Source organism: Hevea brasiliensis, chromosome 17 (assembly GCF_030052815.1).
Source record: "Hevea brasiliensis isolate MT/VB/25A 57/8 chromosome 17, ASM3005281v1, whole genome shotgun sequence".
NCBI classification, from domain to species: Eukaryota; Viridiplantae; Streptophyta; class Magnoliopsida; order Malpighiales; family Euphorbiaceae; genus Hevea; species Hevea brasiliensis.
This window is the reverse complement of record NC_079509.1, coordinates 10,242,731-10,263,704: the sequence shown is the minus strand read 5'-3', so window position 1 is coordinate 10,263,704 and position 20,974 is coordinate 10,242,731. Positions and strand designations below refer to the sequence as shown.

Genomic DNA, 20,974 nt, shown 5'->3' with positions numbered 1-20,974 from the left:
TTGTCAAATTATGAGAGAATGTATAATTTTTATTTTATTCAATAAATGCCATATTAATATTATCATCTACTATTATAAATTACATGAAATTTTATGTTACATAAACTAAATATGAGATTTTATATTATAAATTAAAATTTAAATATTTTATTATTATATCCTAAATTGAGTTACTTTTTAGGTAATTTACCTGCTATTGAATATATGTTGTGAGGCCTAATTAGCTAAAAATATAGATGGCATGGAAATTTAAAATCTACGCGTAGAGCCAACTATCTATTGGCATTCTAACAAATCAGTAGACTCAATGTTGTGCTTACAGCACTCGATCAATTTCTGTCCATGCTTGTGATTTATTTCTATTATCAAATATTTGACCACATTAAAAAACCCAAAAAAAAAAACCATCCTCCCATTCTATACATTATCATCCAAGGAATGGTTCATGGAAGGTTTAAGGGGCATAGGCCATTGTCCTCTATTCGCCCAAAGATGTTCTTTGTTCAGTTGTGTAAGGCTTTGTCCCTGAAGGGGGAGGAATTATACAATATAATTATAATTTTATGTTAGCATCTGTTGTAAAATGATAAATAAATAATAATTATTATTTAAAAAAAACTACAAGATGATTTTACAATAATTCATTATTGAATTATCATTATTCTACGTAAGAATCATTACTTTGTTATATAATTAATTATAAAATTATATTAAAGAAAAAATAATTATTCTGATGCCAAATGAAAACTTTTTTTATCAAATCATGCATCAAAGCAAGAGAAATAAACAAGAAAAATGTTAATTTATATGACATTTTCTAATTTAGTTGAGTTGCTAAAATAGTTTTTTCTCTATGCCCTCTTGTGGCAGCCAGAATCGCTGGGCTTTTACCTAACTGAAAACGCCGATGGGATGATAATTTTTTTTAATCACGTGGCTCATGGAAATCAATATAAAATCAGCACCACTGGCATTAAGTGGTGTAAGGAAAGGGCCGAACAGAAAAAGCCACTCGATTTCAATGGGCTTCTAACTTTGGAAATGAAGTTAAGATGGTTGATGGGCCGATCCTTAAATATAGCCCATTAGACAAAGCTCTGCGAGAGAATAGGGTTTTAGGGTTTCCTTCCTTTATAATGGTTCACTTTCAAGTGCTGTACCCTGGTGACAGACGAAGCTCTGTGAGAGGAACGGCCTCGTCGGAGCAGAACTATGGTGCACGTCTCATTCTATCGCAACTGTAATATCTCCATATTTCTCCCTCTCATTGTGTGTGTTCATTTTCTTATAGTAAAATTGATGCACGAATAAAATTAGTTTAGCAAATTTTCTCTAATAATGATTCATTCATTGTAAGTGAAGGATTTACAGTGAAATCTTTACTTCGATCTGTTTGATATACATATATTTTTTGTTTTTTAAAAAAGAAATTGTTGCTTGATCCGTAAATTGCTGGTTCTGATCTAATTCTATTTTTTTTTTAATTGGCTTATACACTGTTTGGTTGCTGATCAAAACAAAGGAAAGCATGTATCTTGCATGCATTTATTTCTTTGTTTTTTTTTTATTCATTGCTTGGCTAAAATGGCTGTGTTTTGCATTTTGGGTAAAGGGGTTTGTTAGTGTGGATACGAAATAGCAAACTTGTTGCCTTTGGTTAATTTTGGTTGCTAACCAAGTGATAGACAATAAGAGGTAAATTTGTTTTGAAGCAGTAAATAGGGTTTCAGAGTTTTTGACCAAATGGAATGAAAAGCTCCAACATATATCTGAATTTCAATTGAGCACTTCGGCCATTATGTAGTTTTTTGGAACCTAAGAGAGGCCTGTTTTACCTACTTGTTCATGCTAAACAGACTCTTAAGTGAAATATTTGCTTGTATTTTTAGTTTGATAATTGATTTATTTTTCTTGTTCCTCAATGCATATTAATATTATGAATAAGCTTAGATGGGAAGACATTTAAGAAGCCTCGTCGTCCCTATGAGAAGGAGCGATTGGATGCAGAGCTGAAGTTGGTGGGTGAGTATGGTTTGCGGTGCAAGAGAGAGCTGTGGAGGGTCCAATATGCACTGAGCCGCATCCGTAATGCTGCTAGGATGCTTTTGACTCTTGATGAGAAGAACCCTCGCCGGATCTTTGAGGGCGAGGCTCTTCTCCGCAGGATGAACCGCTATGGTCTATTGGATGAGAGTCAGAACAAGCTTGATTACGTGTTGGCCTTGACTGTGGAGAACTTCCTTGAGCGCCGCTTGCAAACACTTGTGTTCAAGTCTGGTATGGCAAAGTCCATCCACCATGCTCGAGTGCTTATTAGACAGAGGCATATCAGGTGAACTTAGAAGTAGAACATAAAAGTATTTTTCAGTTTCATTTTGCCTGAGATGTTTGCTTATTACTTTGTTGATTTTAATAATTTAGCCTCCTAGGGGGTTTCTACTAGGTTTAACTTTCCCTTCATGTTACAAAATTGTGATCTCTAGGATAAATGTTTTCGCATAATAACTGGATTGTACCTTGATGAAATGCTTGCCATTGCAGAAGTGTTCCTTGTGTTTGGCATGATAGTACTTGTATATGATCTGATGGATTATGTGATGATGGCACGATGTATTATATGGGTCTGAAACTGTGAATACGATGACTATCGACTCTGTGTTGCAATAACTTAGGAAGGGGTGATATTATATTTTGAGGGTGAATAATAAGAGGCAAAGTTACAATAAGTTTTGCCAATGGTTTATTTATTTATCAATCAATGGGACTCGACTTAGTAGTTTTGGTTGTTTGTAAGGAGGACAGTGTGCCAAGTGTTGTAGAGGTAATGTAGTGGGATTTTGTGTTCAAATTCCTCCACTAATTTTAAAAAAATGGAGAAAACAAAAGAATAGGAAGCACTTTGAATTTCATAAATACTGGCTTGGTGAGTAACTTTTGGAATCATATCGAAGTTAAGGCATATGGTTCACTATCTGTATTGATATGCCTGGGGGCATGTTAGAAAACTGGAACATATTTCAACAAAGTCATTGTCCTCTCAAATTGCTGATGTTGTCACCATATTTTGAAGAATCAGTTTTGTAGTCAACAGAATCCATAATGTTTTGAAATACAGTTTATTGTCATCAACATAATTGTCATCTTGTGTTCAAAATATTTTTGCTGTCTTTTTCTTGTAGTATGAGGGCAGCCATTTACTTAATATGCTTATAACCTATAAATTTTGTGGTTGGCAGGGTTGGAAGGCAGGTGGTGAACATCCCATCTTTCATGGTTAGGGTTGACTCACAGAAGCACATTGATTTCTCCTTGACAAGTCCATTTGGTGGTGGGCGCCCTGGTAGAGTGAAGAGAAAGAACCAAAGAGCAGCTAGCAAGAAGGCTTCGGGTGGAGATGGAGATGAGGAGGATGAGGAGTGAGTAATGAGTTTAGGATCATCCTATTATAACTTGTGTTACTTTCTGAACTAATTTTGTTGCTACCTTTGCGGGGCTTTTAAAAAAAAATAAAAAATAGTACCGTGTTAATGTTTTGGTTTCGGAACTTCTATTTGTGGCTTGCTCTGTGATGACATGTACCCATGACCTGTGCTGAGGATTATTATTATTTTTTGTCCATCAAATGACAATACAACTGGCTGGTTATTGAATATGTTATTAGCGAAGATGTATGTTGATTGGCATGGAAACTTGGAATATATGCATAGAGCCAACTCTCTGTTGTCATTCTAACATGTCAGTAGACTCGATATTTATTCTTGAAACTAGATCAGTAGGCTCAATCTTGTGCTTATAGCATTTGATCAATTTTTGTCGATGCTTGTGATTTATTTCTACTATCAGATATTAGACCATATTAAATAAAGCCCTACAAAACTGTCCTCCCATTCTATAAATTATTATCCAAGGAATGGGTCATGGAAGGTTTAAGGGGCGTAGGCCATTGTCCTCGATTCGCCCAAAGGTGTTTGTTGTTCAGTTGTCTATTCATGGTTGGAATTTTCTGCCGCAGTGATTTCCTAGTCTCTATCCCGTCTATAGGCACGACAAGCTATTGACTGGAGTATCACTTAATATCTTCTCCGCTCTCTTTTTTGTTATTTTAATTTCGCTGCAATGGTGTTGTTCGGTTATTCTCTTGCATTGTAATTCACTTCATCCTAAACTCTGGGGCACAGCCCAAAATGTAATTTTTTTAAAATTAATTTGGATCCAAGTTTTTTTTTTCACCTTACTTTTGAAGTGGAATGAACAACAGCGAATTACAATTTCGTTTATAAATATTGGAATTGTTAACAAGTTCAGAAATTAATTATAAAATCATATTAAAAAAACAATTAATTATTCTAATGCCAAATGAAAACTTTGTATCAAATCATGCGTCAAAGCAAGAGAAATAAACAAGAAAAATGTTAATTTATATGACATTTTCTAATTTTGTTGAGTTGCTAAATAGTTTTTTTCTCTATGCCCTCTTGGCAAATTGTGGTAGCCAGAATCGTTGGGCTTTTACCAAACTGAAAACCGGGATTGGATGGAAATTTTTTTAGTGTCTGTTTGATGCTTAAATTTGAGATGTTGAAATTATTTTTCTCAATAAGAGTATTATTTTATAAGTTATTTAAAAAATATTATTTTGTTATTTTAATATTTTTATAATTAAAATTTATCTAATATAATTTTTAATTATTTTTTAATACTTTTTAATTATTATATTTAAAAGAGTGATTTTCTCACCAACAATAAAGTCAAAATAAACCTTTAATTATGTAGCTCATGGGAAAAAAAGTTGCTCAATGTCCATAGCTCTTTTTTTTTAATTATTTTTTTTATAATTTATAATATATAAATATTTTTTTTATTTTAGTTTATTGATATTAATATTGATAATTATAATTTTTTTTATTAAATATCATCATATAATACCATCACTAGGAATAAGAATAATTTCAATCCTAATATGTTCAAAATCATAACACTATAAAAAATAAGTATAGATTTATTTGGTATTATAGTTTTTATTGTTATTAAAAGATATTATTTTATATATATTAATTAAAAATTATTTTTATAATAAATTTAATATATTTAATTATAAAAATTTTAAAATAATTAAATAATTTATTCAAATTATTTTTAATAACATCTAAAATGACACTTAAAAAATAATAATAAATTATAAACTTAATACTAAACATGCCCTGTCTTTGAATCCTTTATTTTGTTATTGACGAAAATCCTTAATTATTAAGTAATATTTTTCATCAACTTATATATCAAATCAACTTATATAAATTGAATTTTTTAGCAGGCTAATTAAATTAGTATTTTTTCATTACCCTAAATTATTTTAGTAAAAAATTTTAATGTAAATTTTCTATTTTTTATAGTTATTTTAATAATTAATCTACCAAAATACACTTTTGTCTCTATAAGGAAAAAAAAAAATTAAAATACCATTATTGAAGTTGGTAAGCATAAGAATATTTTAATCTATTTTTAAAATAAACGAGTAAAAGTGTTGATAAAATTAAAATTTAAGAATTAAATAATTGTTTATTTAAAATTTAATTGACAAAATATTATACAATTTACCTAGAAAATGAATAAAATGATTAAAGTGTTAGTAATGTTTTAATGAATTTTTAAAAATATAAAAAAGTAAAATAATAAAATTTAATATATATATATATATATAATTTGATTTTATAAAATGATTTTTTTTTAATTTTTCTATTTTAAACAAAAACCTGATAAGATGTTGACCTGGTGAGTCGGTGGCCTGGAAGAAATCTAAACCCACGTCCATTAAGCTGATGGTAAAATCTCGACTTGGTCATACACAGATATCTTCCTCTGCTTTGTATCAAAGCCCTTTAAGGATTCGCATCTGCCATTTCTGATCTTCCAAAACCTAACTATGGAATCCATTAACGTCCTTAAAGGCTATGGCAAAGTAAACTCCACCCTTGAAAATAAAGGCCCCCACCACTCTAAAACTATCCGAAAATCCCTAATCGTCGCCTCCCTTCTTTTAACATTAATCATCGGCCTAATGCTTGCAGCCTTGATCTACGAGTCCAACACCGAGCCCTCTGAGTCTGAGTCTGATTCCCCATCTCTCTCCTCTGCTTCCAACTCGGTCAACTCAATCAAAACTGTCTGCAACGTGACTCGGTACCCAGCATCCTGCTTCACCAGCATATCCTCTGTTAACGTCTCGATAAAGCCAGACCCAGAAGCTATCTTCAAGCTCTCTCTCCAAATCTCCGTTAAAGAGCTCAAAAACGTTTCTTCCCTATTCAGAACTCTCAACGACGCCAACTCTAAGGCTGCTATAAACGACTGTGTGAGTATCTTTGATGAGGCGCTGGGTAGACTTAATGATTCGCTGTCGGCAATGGAGGTTGGCCCTGGAGAAAAAGCGTTGACGTTGGAGAAGATCAACGATATCCAGACGTGGATCAGCGGTGCCATGACCGATCAGCAGACTTGCGTGGATGGCTTGGAGGAGATGGGATCAACGGTTCTTGATGAGGTAAAGGCTAAGATGAAGAATTCTACGGAGTTCTTGAGTAATAGCTTAGCTATTGTTGCTCAGATGCAGAGCCTTCTTGAAAAGTTTGATCTTAAAATGCATTGACTTTGTTTCTGCGTGTATTGAGCATGTGTGGATGTTAAAAATTTGTGATCTTAAAATTTTTTTCTTATATGCATTTGTAAGATGAAACGTGTAAATAATCTCCAAGTAATTGTAATGCAGTGAGAAATTGAATTGAATTTTTGTAATTTTGAGTTCTGGGATTACAATGAAATTGATACCCTGGTGGGGTTAGCATTTTCTGTTGTGTGCTGCTGAATTTCTCGACCAAGAAAATTGAAAATGGAAACCAAATGTTTGTATGAAAGGATCCAATTGGCGGAACTGTTTCAAAACTCTCAGCTCTAACAGCTTTCAAATACCGAAACTTTTGGTACTTTCTTGGGAACTCAAAAACCAAAGGAAAGATCAAAGATGGATTGATGCCAAGTTTTAAGTCTCTCTCTCTCTCTTTTATTTTTTAGAATTTTAAAAGAGAGATTTTAAGTGAAAACGCAAAGCCTGACTATTTTTTTCAAGAACAGGTGGAGCAAAAACTTCGCAAATGTTATAAATAACAGCTCGATCGCTTACCAATCTTCCATGTGCTTCTTGAAGGTAACCCAACTATCAAAGTGCTAATGAGAATGCATAGGTGATAGCGAGTGGGTTGTCTGGACATCCAGATTATCTCAGGAGCTAATTTCATAGACCAACTTTATTAAAAATTCAGAATAGTTATGACTTGCAATGTTTGAGACAATACCCAAGTAAATGATGGCTACAGATTTTGCATAACAGATCCAAACAGAAATTGCCATCCGCTTACTCCTATCAATTCCTCCCCTGAAGCTAATGCCTACTAAAAGAAATATAATTATCAAATTAATAATATTATTATATATAATCCCCTGGTTAATTTGTATTTTTCTTAGTGGGTAAACATAAATCAAAGATTTAAGTTCTGTGACCCAAAACCAATAATAAGCAGAAGAGTGCTAGCCATCATATCATATTAAGGACAAAGCAGGAGAAGAATGAGACAGATTAGAAAAAGAAAAAGAAAAAGCTGAGATTAGAAAAAGAAAAAGAAAAAGCTGCATATTTATAAAATTAAGCATATACTAGAGTTATTAATACAGGAATATACATGCTGGCATCATATATAATTCCATATATAAGCATATGGATAGAAAAGAGGAGAGGGTATTGAGTAGTGAAACTTATATTATTGTTGTATAATACTTGTAATAAGGGAATCTATATCAACCCTAGTGATGTCCACAGAATCCACTAACTGAGATAGTCTTTCACTCACTTCATCCACCTCTCTTTGTAGCTTCCTGATATAGCTGCATGTTTCCTTCAAAATTTTGGATACTGATACCTGTAACAAAGCACAAAAAAGGGGCCCTGCTTAGCATTACAAAATCACTACAACCTTTTAATACATGTATTTTAATTAGTATTTTTTGCTTGAGTATATGTAGTTTTAGATTTATCCAAGCATTTCGACTATGGTGCATACTAGAATTGCAAGACTTGGTGCATAAGCATATAGCTCGGAACTTGCATAGTATGTATATTGTTGAAAATGTCAGTACTCCAACAGCTAATGTGTCATAAAGGAATGGTGAAAATTAGGCTAAATCCATTCTTTGGTGGAAATAACTTTCTGGTGGTGTTAAAGAAGTGAAGATAGATAAAAAGAAGAAAAAGAATCTAAGCCTATACCCTGGAGGCCTGCCTTTGATTAAGCTGTGGTAGCAATGCTTGTAGTTTCAAGATTAACTCATTAATCTCATCTTCAGTGATTTTTGAGGCTTCTGATGATCTTCTGCTAGACATATCTGAAACTCTGTGCTTGGCTTCTTGCTCCCTTACAGTCTGTTTTGCTAGTTGCTACTATCAGCACTCAGCAGGCACTAGGGGGAAGTTGGAATGGAAGGCAAGAACAGCTTAAAAAGAGTTGAAGAGAGGAGGCTTGAAGACAAGTTATTTGGACAAAGACATTAATAAGGACATTAATGATTTAGATAAACATAATTAGGTCCCTTTTGTCCCACATTTCTGCACTAATGGGTCCATAATCAAGTAGGTCCTTCACCAATTAAGTCTGCTAAAAGACAATTAGCTTATCAGCATGGCATTCTATTTTAGTTGCAAAATTAATCAAAATATGTACCCTAATTTGTTGTATATTTGTTTCCATTCTAAATATAAATGTTTATTTGCTATGTACCAAAATGAGGATGCCTTGTCTCTTGCTTGCGTTATGGGGCTTTGAGGGCAGAGTCTGCACCATTTTTATTTTTTTTTTAATCTATTGCCTTCCCATGTCTAGGAGTCCTGTTTTGGGTTCAGTCGCTTTTTGTTTTGTCCACTGCCTTTCCCAGTCTCTTAGAAAATTTTGTTCTGGGTTCACTCCCCTTGAACAATAGTTTGATCTCTGATGCCATTTCTAGTTGAACCATCAAATCTGATTACCTTAAAAAATTCTAGAGAAGCTCTAGTGATTGAAGAAGTTTTATAAACACATAAAATTGATTTACTCGAATGTTTGTTAGATTAAACGTTACACATTTCTGAGGATTTAACTCAAAATTGTTTAGAGTGGAGAAAACGAATCCATATAGCCAACCCAAAATTTTTAAGATAAAGAGTGAGTTGAGTTGAATTGAGTTTGTTAGGCTAAACATTAAAATTAAATCAATTTTGTAAATTATGATATGCTTTGGGGAATAAAGACAAAATCACTCATACATTTGCCAGGAAAATAATATGTTCCCAATATGAGTTGACTCTCATCTTATATCATACAAGTCAAGTGCAATAACTTACAAATACTGTGTGTTTTTACTGTGATGCACTTCTACATAAGCCCAACTTTACCGTACATGCCATCAACACAGAGATCACAAGAAAATGGCAAAATTGCCTTCAGTTCCTTGACTTGGGAGCAGATGCTGTATGTGTTTGTTAGCTAGACTACCAACCTAATCTCATGTTATCTCTTTAGGTACCAATAGGCCTGCAAGTCTGCAACTACTTAGCTCCTGTATGCCATAGTAACAAACAAGAAGACTAGACTAGGTATCCAGAAGAATTCTCAAATTTCACTGTAATTCCAAGTGGTCATTTGTCTATTATAATCAAGAATATTTCTCATGTGATGAAGGAAGAGGGGCTTAAAGTCTGATGTGACTATGCATACACGTACAATAATGCAATACAAGCCCATGAGAAAATTGAAGGTGTTGAGAAAGAAATGGTTCAAAACTCACCCAATTATTGGGGTGTTTGGCTTCATTTACCAACCTCTTCATTTAGCCCGTAATTTCGGGTAGCCGACCACATATGTTATTTCACACAGGAGAACTGGACGACTAGTTAGACTCGGATCCCCTCGGTTTATTTTGAAATTTGAAACTGAAATAGGACTGAAACAGGTTAAAATAAGATTGATTAAAATCTATCTTAAATCATATTAAAATTGACCGGTTTGATTCAATACAATTTCAAACCAAAATAAAGTTTTTCCTCTTGATGAATATTTAAATTGTTGGATTTAATTGAAATTGAACTAAAATTAGAATCGAGACTGATTTAAAACCAAAACTAAGGGGGGACTTTGTGGTCCTATCCATGTTCCCCTTCAACTTGAGTAAGAACCCCCAATTTCGATCCAATGGTCTGGTTCGAATCTAAAACTACATCGGTCAAACTCCAAACTGAAACTAGTCAATGATTTATAGGGTCGAACTAGACCAGAAGTGCAAGTATTTCTCACCCTTTGGCGTTATTCAACTGGGTCATCTTTCCCTTCAATTCTGTTGGAATAAATGCATATCACATCAAAGAATATGTAAACAGCAAGTTGCCCTTAGATAAAGTGTTTCAGAAAAATGGCATTGTTTCTCACTGGGACAATACAAGGTCACCAAAGCACATGCGAGTTCAGAGTGCAACAATTATTCAATCATCCACACACCAACACACACACACATACACGCACGAATGCGTATCAAATAGTAACTTGTAAATCATTTCACACATCCTATTCTCATGTACTATTCAATAATTAGGGGCACTGATTTGCACATTCAGACAAAGAAATTTGAATTTTTCTAATTTATTATTTTCTTGTGGTGTTTGGTTGTGCCTTTTCAGTTCGGGAAGCTGAGAAGATACTCAAAACCATTCACCAATACCACCTGCACATGCACACATCCTGTTGAAAAAATAAAATATTTCATCAAGTTCCTCCTGTTATGATAGAAAGGAGGGGGGAAATCGGAGCAAAACGAAATGAATGCTAAATTATTAATTCCACCCATGATAATTGAAGACCCGCAACTGCAGTAATGAAAACACTTCCCTCCTCTTAAACATTGCCTTAGGATCAATAGCACACAGTAAAATTTTACGAACTCACAACTGTGTTATTTATGTCTTGGCCTTACATGACCAAACATCAGAAAATATAATTACGATAAATCAATTTTAAGCCCCACGAATCTGACTATTAATATGATAAAAAAAATGTCGGAATAAACAAAACAATTTTTATTGTTTTATTCTGTCATTTTTCAAAAACAATTTGGTCAGTCCATGAGCTCTACTCATGTGCAACCAAAAAAAAAAAAAAAAAATCTACAATTGCTTCAATAAGCAGAATGAACCTCCATGTTTTACTTCCAAGTTTGCTAATCCCTTCGGTGAACAACACTTGGAAAAACGTTTTTAGTTTGGAAAGCGTTTATCCCATGAATACTCTACTGTTCAGTATCTTCTGAGACTCGGACACACCCAAATTTCTGATTCCACTCTCTTTCATCCATTTCTCTCCTCCCACCGAAACTACCTTGAAGCTGCTGCTCCTCCATTTTCAACGACTTCAAGCCATCACTTAATTTGGGGAAAAAGCCTTCAGGCCTCAAGCACCAAGCTCCAAATACACCAAACAAAACCTCCAAATCATGACTAAACCTTTCAACACCACGATCATGAAACTTCACATTGCTCATAATAATACCATTGAAAAGCAAGCAATCGACTCGAGCGGCCAAACTTCTCCATACACCAACAAAATCTATCCCATTCAAATTTTCCTCCACTACTGCCATCTTTCCTTGTAAATAATCTAAAGCCCCAACAAAATTTTTGGAAACTGTCCAGCCTTCTTCACCCTTGTCCTGCCACTGCCTCCTGTTTTACATATAATCTTGACACCTAGCATCAAAGCCTTTCAAAACAACAGCTGATATCTTCTCAACCCACTCTTTTCTAAAATCCCCCTACTTTCTTGTCTCCTCATCAAAAATGTCACTAACAGGTCCATCAATTGGCACCTCCCTGCTTTCATTGTCATCAATTGATATACCCAGTTGCTCACCATGATCAAATCTCATTTCAAGGAAAAAAATGTCCTCACACCATTCATTCAAAACAGACTCAATGTAGCGAGCAGCATTTATGGAATTTACAACTTTGATTAGAGCATAATCATCTGTTAATGCAGTCAGTCCTTCAGCCTCTTGGCACCTCAGAAGGACACAATCCAAAAATCTCTTTAGAAAAGGTGCACCAGCCAACCTGAGAAACCTTGACCTCAAAGAGCCGTTAGGCAGTGACCGACATCAATCAACTACCAATGATAGATGCCAAAGGAAGGCACCAGAAACTGCAGGATATTTGTAATATTCAGAACCAGATAAAAGAGCAGCCCCTTGAATTTTCACTGTCCAATTTCGCTCATCGCCTACCTCAGGTTTTAGCTTCTCAAGTGTGTCACTAAGCTCTACTTCTGCCCATAGATCAAGCCAGTCAAGTCGATCACAGAACATAGAAAGAGAAGAAATCTTCTGCGAATTTCCATCTTCCTCAAGGGAAAGCATGATTCCAGAATGTGTTGTTACCAGAGACTGAATTCTTTTATCAAAAGCAATAATCAAGTCGACAAGATGGAGCCACGATATTCTAGCCTGTGATTGGATGCCAGCGGTGCTCTCTTCATTTAGTTGACTGATATAATTAGGGAATATCTCTTTTGCTAAGTATCTTGATAAAGAGGTTACCATTGCTGAAATCCATTCTTCTCTGCAACTGTACCCTACTAGCCTTGCTTCATCAACTAACGGTTGCAATAATTCATCCATAGTGTCAACATAATCCCTTGTAATCTTATACACAAGAGCAAAAATGAAATCCAGCTTATCAGTCCACTTTGAAAAAAGTTTTTGGCATGCAATTGAGATAGGATTCACAAGTTCTTTGATTGCCCAAAGTGGTAGGTGCAGAGCAACTTCCCTATTGTGGCGCTCAAGTTGCCAAGATTTTCTTTGCCTCTGCAGCTCTTGCAAGTGGCACAAGGCAAGAAAGTTTTCACAGTACTCGTGTTTGAGGTTCCCTTGCATTGTGAAGAGAGGATTGGGGACTTCATTCGATTTCCCTATGTCAAGGTTTGAGGAAGTCATGGTGGAAAGTGATGGTGGCCATCCAAGGGAAACAAGAAGGGAGCGATGATCTGCAACTGCCTGAGGTCTTAAAATGGCCAAAGCTTTATCCACTCTGTGATCAACTGCCGATATAAGACGTGTACACTGAGGGGGCGTCTTTCTGATAGACGTTAAAATATTTTTCGTTTGTCCAAGTGTTTCAATAGCAAGCAGGCGTATTTCCTGCAAATACAAAACTTAACAATTGGAGTAAGAAAGAAAATATTTGCTACAAAATTAAAGTTGATAACAAATGAATCACACACACTTCTGAACTCTGTGTAGAGGAATTCTTCCTTAGATTTTTGTTCATAGAAGAAGATACAGCATCCTCAATATCACCAACTCAAGTGTCAAGCCTCAATGCTGTCTCTGAAAGTTGCAAGAAAATGGTTTGAGAAAGCTGGAAAATCTTGAAGAGGGCATAAGTTAAACAATAGAAAGCATATTGATGACTAGTTCTTGGAAAGATAAAAGCAGAAAACAGCTGATACGTAAGAAAATGAAGGCAAAATCAAGTAAATTAAATAGCAGCACCCACAGTCTGAGTAAAGGAAGATAGCACTACTCAATTCACCAGTGAAAGATAGATGATTGCCAACTTATGCACCTCCTTACATCCTATATTTAAAATGCTTCAAAAAAAAAGAAGTATAATAATGCAGCTAGTTGATTCTGGTAATCCCATGTTGGGTATAATTCAGATCCATTCATCTTCTAATTCCAAACACGTATAAATATGCAGTTCATACAAGGATGTCCCATCTTACACAAGAGAAGCTAGGGCGTACAGCACTGCAGCTGGTCAACAGCATATGTATAATGGTTCTCAATTAGCACTTTATATATACCTCAATGATGATGAAGTAATACCATGTCATGAAGCAACACAAAAGCATGTGCTGTAAAACCTTGCCAATGATCTATCAAATGAAATGAAGTTATTTGGTATCTCTTTTCCCCAATTTCCACATATAATATTTTAAACATAAAGTGAGAGCATATATATTTATATATATTTGAAATGGTTTAAAAGAAATCAGAATTGGTCAAAACAAAAATGGAAACTCAACTCAACTCAACTCAATTAAGCCTTAATCCCAAACCAGTTAGGATAGGCTCTATGGATCTATTTTTTTCATTCCATACAGTTTAGGGTTGAATCGTAATGGCAACAAAGTAAAAAAATGTTAGTTGCAGGCAGCTAAATTGATGAATGATACCAATTCAACCTGTTGTTCATCTCCAGAAATAAGACTTAAGCATATAGTCTTTAAAAAGTTTTTTTTTTCTTTTTTATATTTTAAGAAGTATAATTTGAAGTTATCGGATTACTTAAGCTAACATATCATGTTATCGTTTAAATCACTCGTACAGTTTTCTGGTTGACAATATATGCCGGTGTATAGTGATTTATGTATAAAGAATGAAATAGAAAAAATTAAAAATGTTAACATTCTAGTAACTCTGGATACATTTCAATAATAACATGAAAATTTCAGCACTTTTCTCATCTTCTACTTAACTCACATTCCCATATCTCTAAACAAGGATGTGGAAGAAGGGGGTGGGGGGTGGGGTGTGGTAGAGGTGGTGGGGTGGGACCTCACCAGCATAAGCTTGAACGGTTTCAACCCTCGCCACCTCCTTAGCCAGCGCAGGCAGCTCCTCGCGGAATATCTGCCCCTTCCTCCCTTCTCCCTCTGCTCCTCCTCCTCCTCCATCTACACACACAAATTCCCAAAAAAGAAGGAACTTAAATAATTTAAAACACAAATATACCCAAAAAAAAACACCAAAATGAAACATTCATCAGGAATTTGCAGATATACATACTATGAATTTATAAATAAATAGAGCCAATTCGACCTGAAAGAGAATTAGGAGCGCAAGTCAAGGAGCCGAGATCGGTCAACTTGGAACTGGCATCGCTGAATAGGCCATGAATTCGATCGGAGAATGACGCGTAAGCGAGAAAACTTGATTCGAGCCTCCAGTTGAGGTGGAGTAGGGTTAGGTCCAAATCCAAACACTGCAATTGCAGCTCTGAGACGAGGCTAGACGCCGTCGCGAGATCTTCTTGATTGTGGAGTCTCTCGTTGAGAAATGAGAGAACTGAGGAGGAAAGATTAGAGAGCGGAGTGAGAATTTGGATTGCTGAGTCCATGGTTAAGCCATTAGATAAGTTAATTAGATCGAAGAGTAAGGGTAGGTTGGGAATTTGATCGGATTTCGTATGAGCGACCAGGGAAGATGAATAATTTTGCCTTCAGGGAGAGGATACCGATGTCCGACTCGGATCGAAGATCACGAAGTCGATCGTGGGTTGGGTTTGAGGTTGGTTTTTCGGGTCGTTAAAACCCGACACCAAGTGCGTGGGCTATGCTTTTACACATATGTCGTATTGAGCTTGGGCCCAAAAAGCAGAGGAACAATAATTTAAAAAAAAATTAAAAATTATTATTAAATCTTTATATTTTAACTAAATTAATTATTTAATATTTATATTTTAAAAAAATATATTATTTAGTAAATATATTTTTACTTTATTAAATTATTTAATTGATTTATTAAATTTTTTTAAATAATTTATTAAAAAATAAAATAAGCATATTTTTTATAATTAGATATCTTAAAAAATAAATAAATAAATAAATAAGCGGGGCATGATGAGTTAATGCAAAGAGGAGGAGGCACGTGAATTCTGTGGAGGCTAGAGCTGAGTTGTCCAATTAGCCAAATAGCGAACTAGGGACACAAGTGTACTTTTATAAACCTGGGGTACAAGTCCAACAAAAGATTTTATTTATTTATTTATTTATTTTTACAGGCAACAGCATCAACTGTTTGCAGCACAGAACAGGTGAAAGTACAAATGAAAAGGGAAAATCTAAAAGGCCGTTTCCTGCTGCAGTAATTGGAATTTCATCAACTAATTATTTTCTGTTTCGATTTTCTAAAACAATGGCACCTATTGAATTTGTGTTATAAAATAATCATCATTTCTCATTATGGCTTGAATTACTAATTACAGTATTTTACCAATATGATCACAAATAATCCCAATCAATTAAATTTAACAACTTATTTTATTTATCCTGTGTTTTATGCAAATAGTAAAATTGATTTAGTGATATGCGATTCAGAAACAATCCAAATGATTTTAATAAATAAGCCAAAAATGGCAAGGTGGAGAAGAAGAAAGAAAAGAGATTAAAAACAGGGTCGTCATGGGAAATCACAATATTAGCAAGCAACCACCTTTTTGGCCCTTTGTCCACTCATGTGCTCAAAACTCCATCCCCACCATGCACGTTAAGCCAAGTTCTGAGGTCACAGCTCAAGTACACAGATCCAAGAGTTATAAATGTGCCAATATTGATGACGTACAGAACATTCAATACACAACAAGAATCACTGTTTGTTTGGGATATTCTTGGCTATTTTTTCCAGTTTTCACCATCTTTTCTGGCAAAGAGATCACAGCCAAAGATGGATGGCGATGGCGCTTGTATCCCCCATTTCTTTTTTACTAGACTTATTGTGATGTGAACGCACTTGGCCAATCTTGTTCTAAATTCTTTTCCTGCCTATAACAGTCCATGTTTCATGTTCACATCAACAAAACATACTGAAATAAAACCGACAATCCAAACATTGCTAATTTCATACCTTGGCTACTTTATGTGTATCAGTGTTACCATTTCTCCAGGCCAGCTCAATAATTCACTGAGGTGAAAATGGAGGCAGAGACGATTTTATACTTGCCCATACTTGGAATTTCTTGAACTTAAAACTCCTTGATCAGCTTCCATTTTTGGCTAAAACAATAAAGCAACCCAAAATAGCACTCAAGGACACCACCACAAGCAGTAAGAAATTAAAGTTCTAAGGTTTTACCAAATCCACTAATATCAACATCAGGTTTAACAGTATCCTGAATAAAGTTATGATGTTGCATGAATTGAAAAATCACGAAACACTAAATCAGCTGAATCTTTTATTTACTTGTCTCCAAACTAGGAAAAATATAGAATATACAAATAATTGTTTCATTAAGTTCACAAATTAACATGCAAATTATGTTTGATAACTATAGAAACCCAAACTCGTAAGGACTAATGCTTCAGTTAAGACAGGGTAAGGTAGCCAAAAATTTAAGCAGGACAGCATAAGTTCAAACAGATGGTGTTAAAAGTCTAAATTATATTGATGCATACATTAAAAAGGCACAAGCTAAATAAGAGATGCAAACTTCACAAAATAGATTCCTTCAGTGCAAGGCAATTCTGAACATCTTAAATAAAATACTTTAATCACTGAATGGTCTTGTTTGAAACACAAAAGCCAACCCATGCATGGTCAGAGATGACCTCCCTGCACTACAGTTTTGAGGTGAACTACTGAGGTAGACAGAGGCTAGGCATCCTAACCTGAAAAACTAAAGCAGTGTATAATCTTGACTGCCTATGTATTCCATGAGATTCAGTGATATAAAAGGAAACAGATTAAAAATTTAGATGCCTTTTTTCAACAATTCAATCAGATTGAATGGATAACTACCAGTTCAATCATTACAAATATGCAAAAATCACAAGCAGTGCCATCAGAGAAATACATGTGTAGACATATTAGAATTTTCATCTAAGGAATTCAAATTGGCACATCTCTTGAAATGAGGTAAAGTAAATGAGAACTATTATCAAACTAATTTGATGGATGATAGACAATATGCTAACATTTGAAACAACCTGAAACTATAACAGTACTTTATTCATCTGTGCAAGTTCTACACTGTGCCAACTTTTGAAACCCTCTCATGGTAACTGAACAGATGCTCTGACTAGAAAGGAAGAAAAAGTACATGAAACAAAACAATTAAAGTAAGAGGCAAAGTTATCTCCAGACCTCCTTCTAAAACTGTACCTATAGATCTAAATTAAAACCTGAAAATTACCCCAAAAAGGAAGGCAGATATTACCCACTGTCCAGATTCCCATCTCCATGAAAAAATAGTCCAACAGAAAGGACTCCATGCACTACATTTTTTGTTGCTTAAACTTCACAACTCAGCATCCCATCACTGCACAATTGTACACGAAGCTGCCTGAGGGTTTCTTTGCAAGCAGATCCCATTGTGGGGGGCCCTCACTCGGAACCCAAGAGTTAAGCTCAATCATTCCCCCACCTAAAGCCCTAGGTCCACCTATAACAATTAGCCGATCTCCACATGCCCTAAATGCGAGCCCCCAACCATTCATTGAAACTGCTTGTTCAGGTAGTCCCCCTAATGTGATCCACACATTCTTTTCTTTGTCATATTTCCTCACCTCCTTTTGTGCATAATCAGCTGCATAAAGCTCATCATTTGCAACTGCAACTAAAGGAGGTGCCTCAGCTGCAGCAGATGTTTCATTCCCCCCTGTTCCTCCATTTCGTGCAGGTAACATATCAGGTATCACATGCCACGTTCTTGTTTCCATATCATATACCTCCCCACACGTAAGCATCTTTGTATTGCCTGTCCCAATCCCACCAATAACATAAAATTTGCCATCCATAAATACTCCAGAACACATTTTCCTGGCTTTATTCATGCTTGGAATGCTAATCCACGTGCCTGTTTCCGAATTATAAAGCTCTGCCGAGCTCAAAACATTGCCAGCTGGATCACAACCGCCAGCCAAAATTGCAATTTCCCCAAGACTGGCGGACCCGAACAAGCACCGGGGTGTGTTCATTTTCATGCCGGATGTCCACTTGTTCGTTAAAATGCTATATCTATAAATAACATGAGATTCTATTTCCTTTCCAAAAACTAGCAGTTCTGTACCAACGGCCAATGATTCCTTATCCGAACACATGAAGCATTCATTTGAATTCATTCTTGGCAAATGCATCCATCGGCGGCAAATAGGATCAAAGGCCTCCCATTCAAGAAGATTGCAGGAGAAGTACACCCAGTGCTCAACAATACCCATTTTCCGCCTCAGCTTATACAGCTGACCACTCTGAACTACGGACTGGAAGCTTTTATTCAATGAAGCAATGGTGCCATAATCAGACCTTGAGCAGTGGAGGAGACAGCTTATTGACAGTTCTCGACCAAGTTGATTAATAAGCGAACTTGAATCTGATTTATCCTCCACCTGATCCTGATTATCTGGTTGATCAGTTTGTGCAACAGCAAGAACATGCAGACCTGCCATTGGATGCTGATTATCTGGTTGATCAATTTGCACAGCAGAAAGACTGTTCAGACCCACAGCTTGATGCTGGTTATCTGGCTGATCGGTTTGCACAGCAGAAAGACCACCCAGACCAGTTGCTTGATGCTGATCTGGTTGATCAGATTGCACAGCAGAAAGAACACATATATCCTCTGCTTGAGGCTGATCATCTGGTTCATCAGTTTGGCAGACAGGAAGAACATGTAGACCCTCCATCTTTTCCTGTCTCTCCTGGACGTCTGATGGCCTAGCTGCCTTTTTTGATGCAACATCTTCTCCATCTTCCAACCTGCGCTTGCTAGAGCGCTCAACAACACGAAAAGTATTGTAAATCCACGGGCCCTCTTGCTCGCATGAGGCAGGTAATTCCCTTGATATTATATAAGATCCCTCCAACATGTTGCTGGAATTATATAACCAAAGGGCTGAAAACTTGCCTTCCTTCCTCACCATAATAAAATGCAAAAAAAATCGATCAATAAATAAAAATCATATCTTTCAATTAATTCATATATTTAAAAGTATATCTGGCTAAATAATATGATATTTAAATGAAATGAATTAAACAGTAAGATCCTTTTAACCACAGCGCATGCAACCAAAAAAAGTCCATTCTAGCTAAAATAGGAAATGAAACAACGGAATCATAAACAAAAACCCAGATCTTCATATCCACACAAACACACACAGAAGCTCTCAATGGAACCATTTATGACACAACAGATCAGAAACTTTATCTATCAGCAATAAATTCGTGCATGATAAGAACAATCTAGTAATCATGAACAAAAGATTACTTAAAATTAAGGGGGAAAAAAAGCCTACAAGATAAAGAAAATGAATGACACTGAAAACAGCTATAAGTAAGAAATGGAAAGTAACCAAATCAGATCTCTGAGCTCACAGCAACAAGGTGATTGCAACACATAACAGACTTATAATCAAAATTGCAACAGTTAAAAAGCAGAATTCAATTTCTCAACAAATTTCCCTCTAAACCAAAAACTAACAAAACAAAGATCTGCCAACAGAAAACACCAGCACCAATCTGCAATAAACTCTATCGATATAAACACTGATAAATGGAGGACACTCAAAGGAACCAAAAAAAAAAAAAAGAAAAGAAAAAGAGCCCAACATCAACAATGAGAGTAGCACTGCAACACCTAAAAAGAATAAGAAAGAGAAAGAACTCACAAATTGGGCAAAAAAGGCAGGAACTTTCGCTGTTCTTCCTCTTCTATGCTGTATGGGAATCAAAACCCAATTGCTGTTTCTCTCTCTAGATTCCCTCTCTCAGTCTCTCGCACACATTCTTTTTTCCGGTTATATTCGCTGAGAGAGTAATATAATGGGTTAATGGTAATGTTGAGCTTACATCGTGGGGGCCTTTTATAGAGTTAAATTAATATAATATTAATAATAAAAAATAATTTTTTTAACAGAAAGAGAGGGGGAGGCGTGTGGGGTCTACGTAGAGAGACTGTGACTCTGTGAGAGCCCAGAGGGGGTATTGAGTGGAGTCACCGTTTGAGATTGCGGCCCCAAGGAGGAGAAACCGAAACCGCTAACGGCTGTTTTTGCACGTGTTGTTATTTCGAAAGCAATCTACGCTTTGTGTTTTTGGACGCCTTGTGTGTGCTTGTGGGGCATGAGTTGGCTTTTTT

The 20,974-nt window shown here is 35.5% G+C and overlaps 4 protein-coding genes and 1 pseudogene across 6 annotated transcripts; 2 read left to right on the top strand and 3 right to left on the bottom strand.

Annotated features, from left to right (window-relative positions):
• Positions 1-1,093: 1,093 nt before the first annotated feature.
• On the top strand, positions 1,094-3,650 carry LOC110662484 (40S ribosomal protein S9-2). The gene is made up of 3 exons (XM_021821449.2): positions 1,094-1,240; positions 1,951-2,332; positions 3,237-3,650. The coding sequence occupies exons 1-3, from the start codon at positions 1,213-1,215 to the stop codon at positions 3,418-3,420; spliced, it is 594 nt and encodes a 197-aa protein (XP_021677141.1). The 5' UTR covers positions 1,094-1,212; the 3' UTR covers positions 3,421-3,650.
• A 2,095-nt stretch (positions 3,651-5,745) lies between these two features.
• On the top strand, positions 5,746-6,789 carry LOC110662485 (pectinesterase 3). Its single transcript, XM_021821450.2, has one exon. It carries the CDS (start codon positions 5,921-5,923, stop codon positions 6,641-6,643), a length of 723 nt encoding a protein of 240 aa, XP_021677142.2. The 5' UTR covers positions 5,746-5,920; the 3' UTR covers positions 6,644-6,789.
• Positions 6,790-7,655: 866 nt separating this feature from the next.
• On the bottom strand, positions 7,656-8,664 carry LOC110662468 (transcription factor PRE4). Its single transcript, XM_021821436.2, has 2 exons — positions 8,315-8,664; positions 7,656-7,967 (listed from the first exon to the last, which is right to left on the bottom strand). Exons 1-2 carry the CDS (start codon positions 8,426-8,428, stop codon positions 7,809-7,811), a joined length of 273 nt encoding a protein of 90 aa, XP_021677128.2. The 5' UTR covers positions 8,429-8,664; the 3' UTR covers positions 7,656-7,808.
• A 2,467-nt stretch (positions 8,665-11,131) lies between these two features.
• Positions 11,132-15,441, bottom strand: LOC110662486 (RINT1-like protein MAG2; annotated as a pseudogene).
• Positions 15,442-17,817: 2,376 nt separating this feature from the next.
• LOC110662487 (F-box/kelch-repeat protein At1g74510) lies at positions 17,818-20,691 on the bottom strand. 3 transcript variants are annotated; one of them, XM_021821451.2, is made up of 2 exons: positions 20,505-20,691; positions 17,818-19,748 (listed from the first exon to the last, which is right to left on the bottom strand). In XM_021821451.2, the coding sequence occupies exon 2, from the start codon at positions 19,704-19,706 to the stop codon at positions 18,147-18,149; it is 1,560 nt and encodes a 519-aa protein (XP_021677143.1). In that variant the 5' UTR covers positions 19,707-19,748; positions 20,505-20,691; the 3' UTR covers positions 17,818-18,146. The 3 variants fall into 3 exon arrangements, with proteins under 3 accessions (XP_021677143.1, XP_021677144.1, XP_057995369.1); XM_021821452.2 differs by having other exon boundaries at positions 17,818-19,744; XM_058139386.1 differs by lacking the exon at positions 20,505-20,691 and adding an exon at positions 20,446-20,481.
• Between the last annotated feature and the right edge of the window lie 283 nt (positions 20,692-20,974).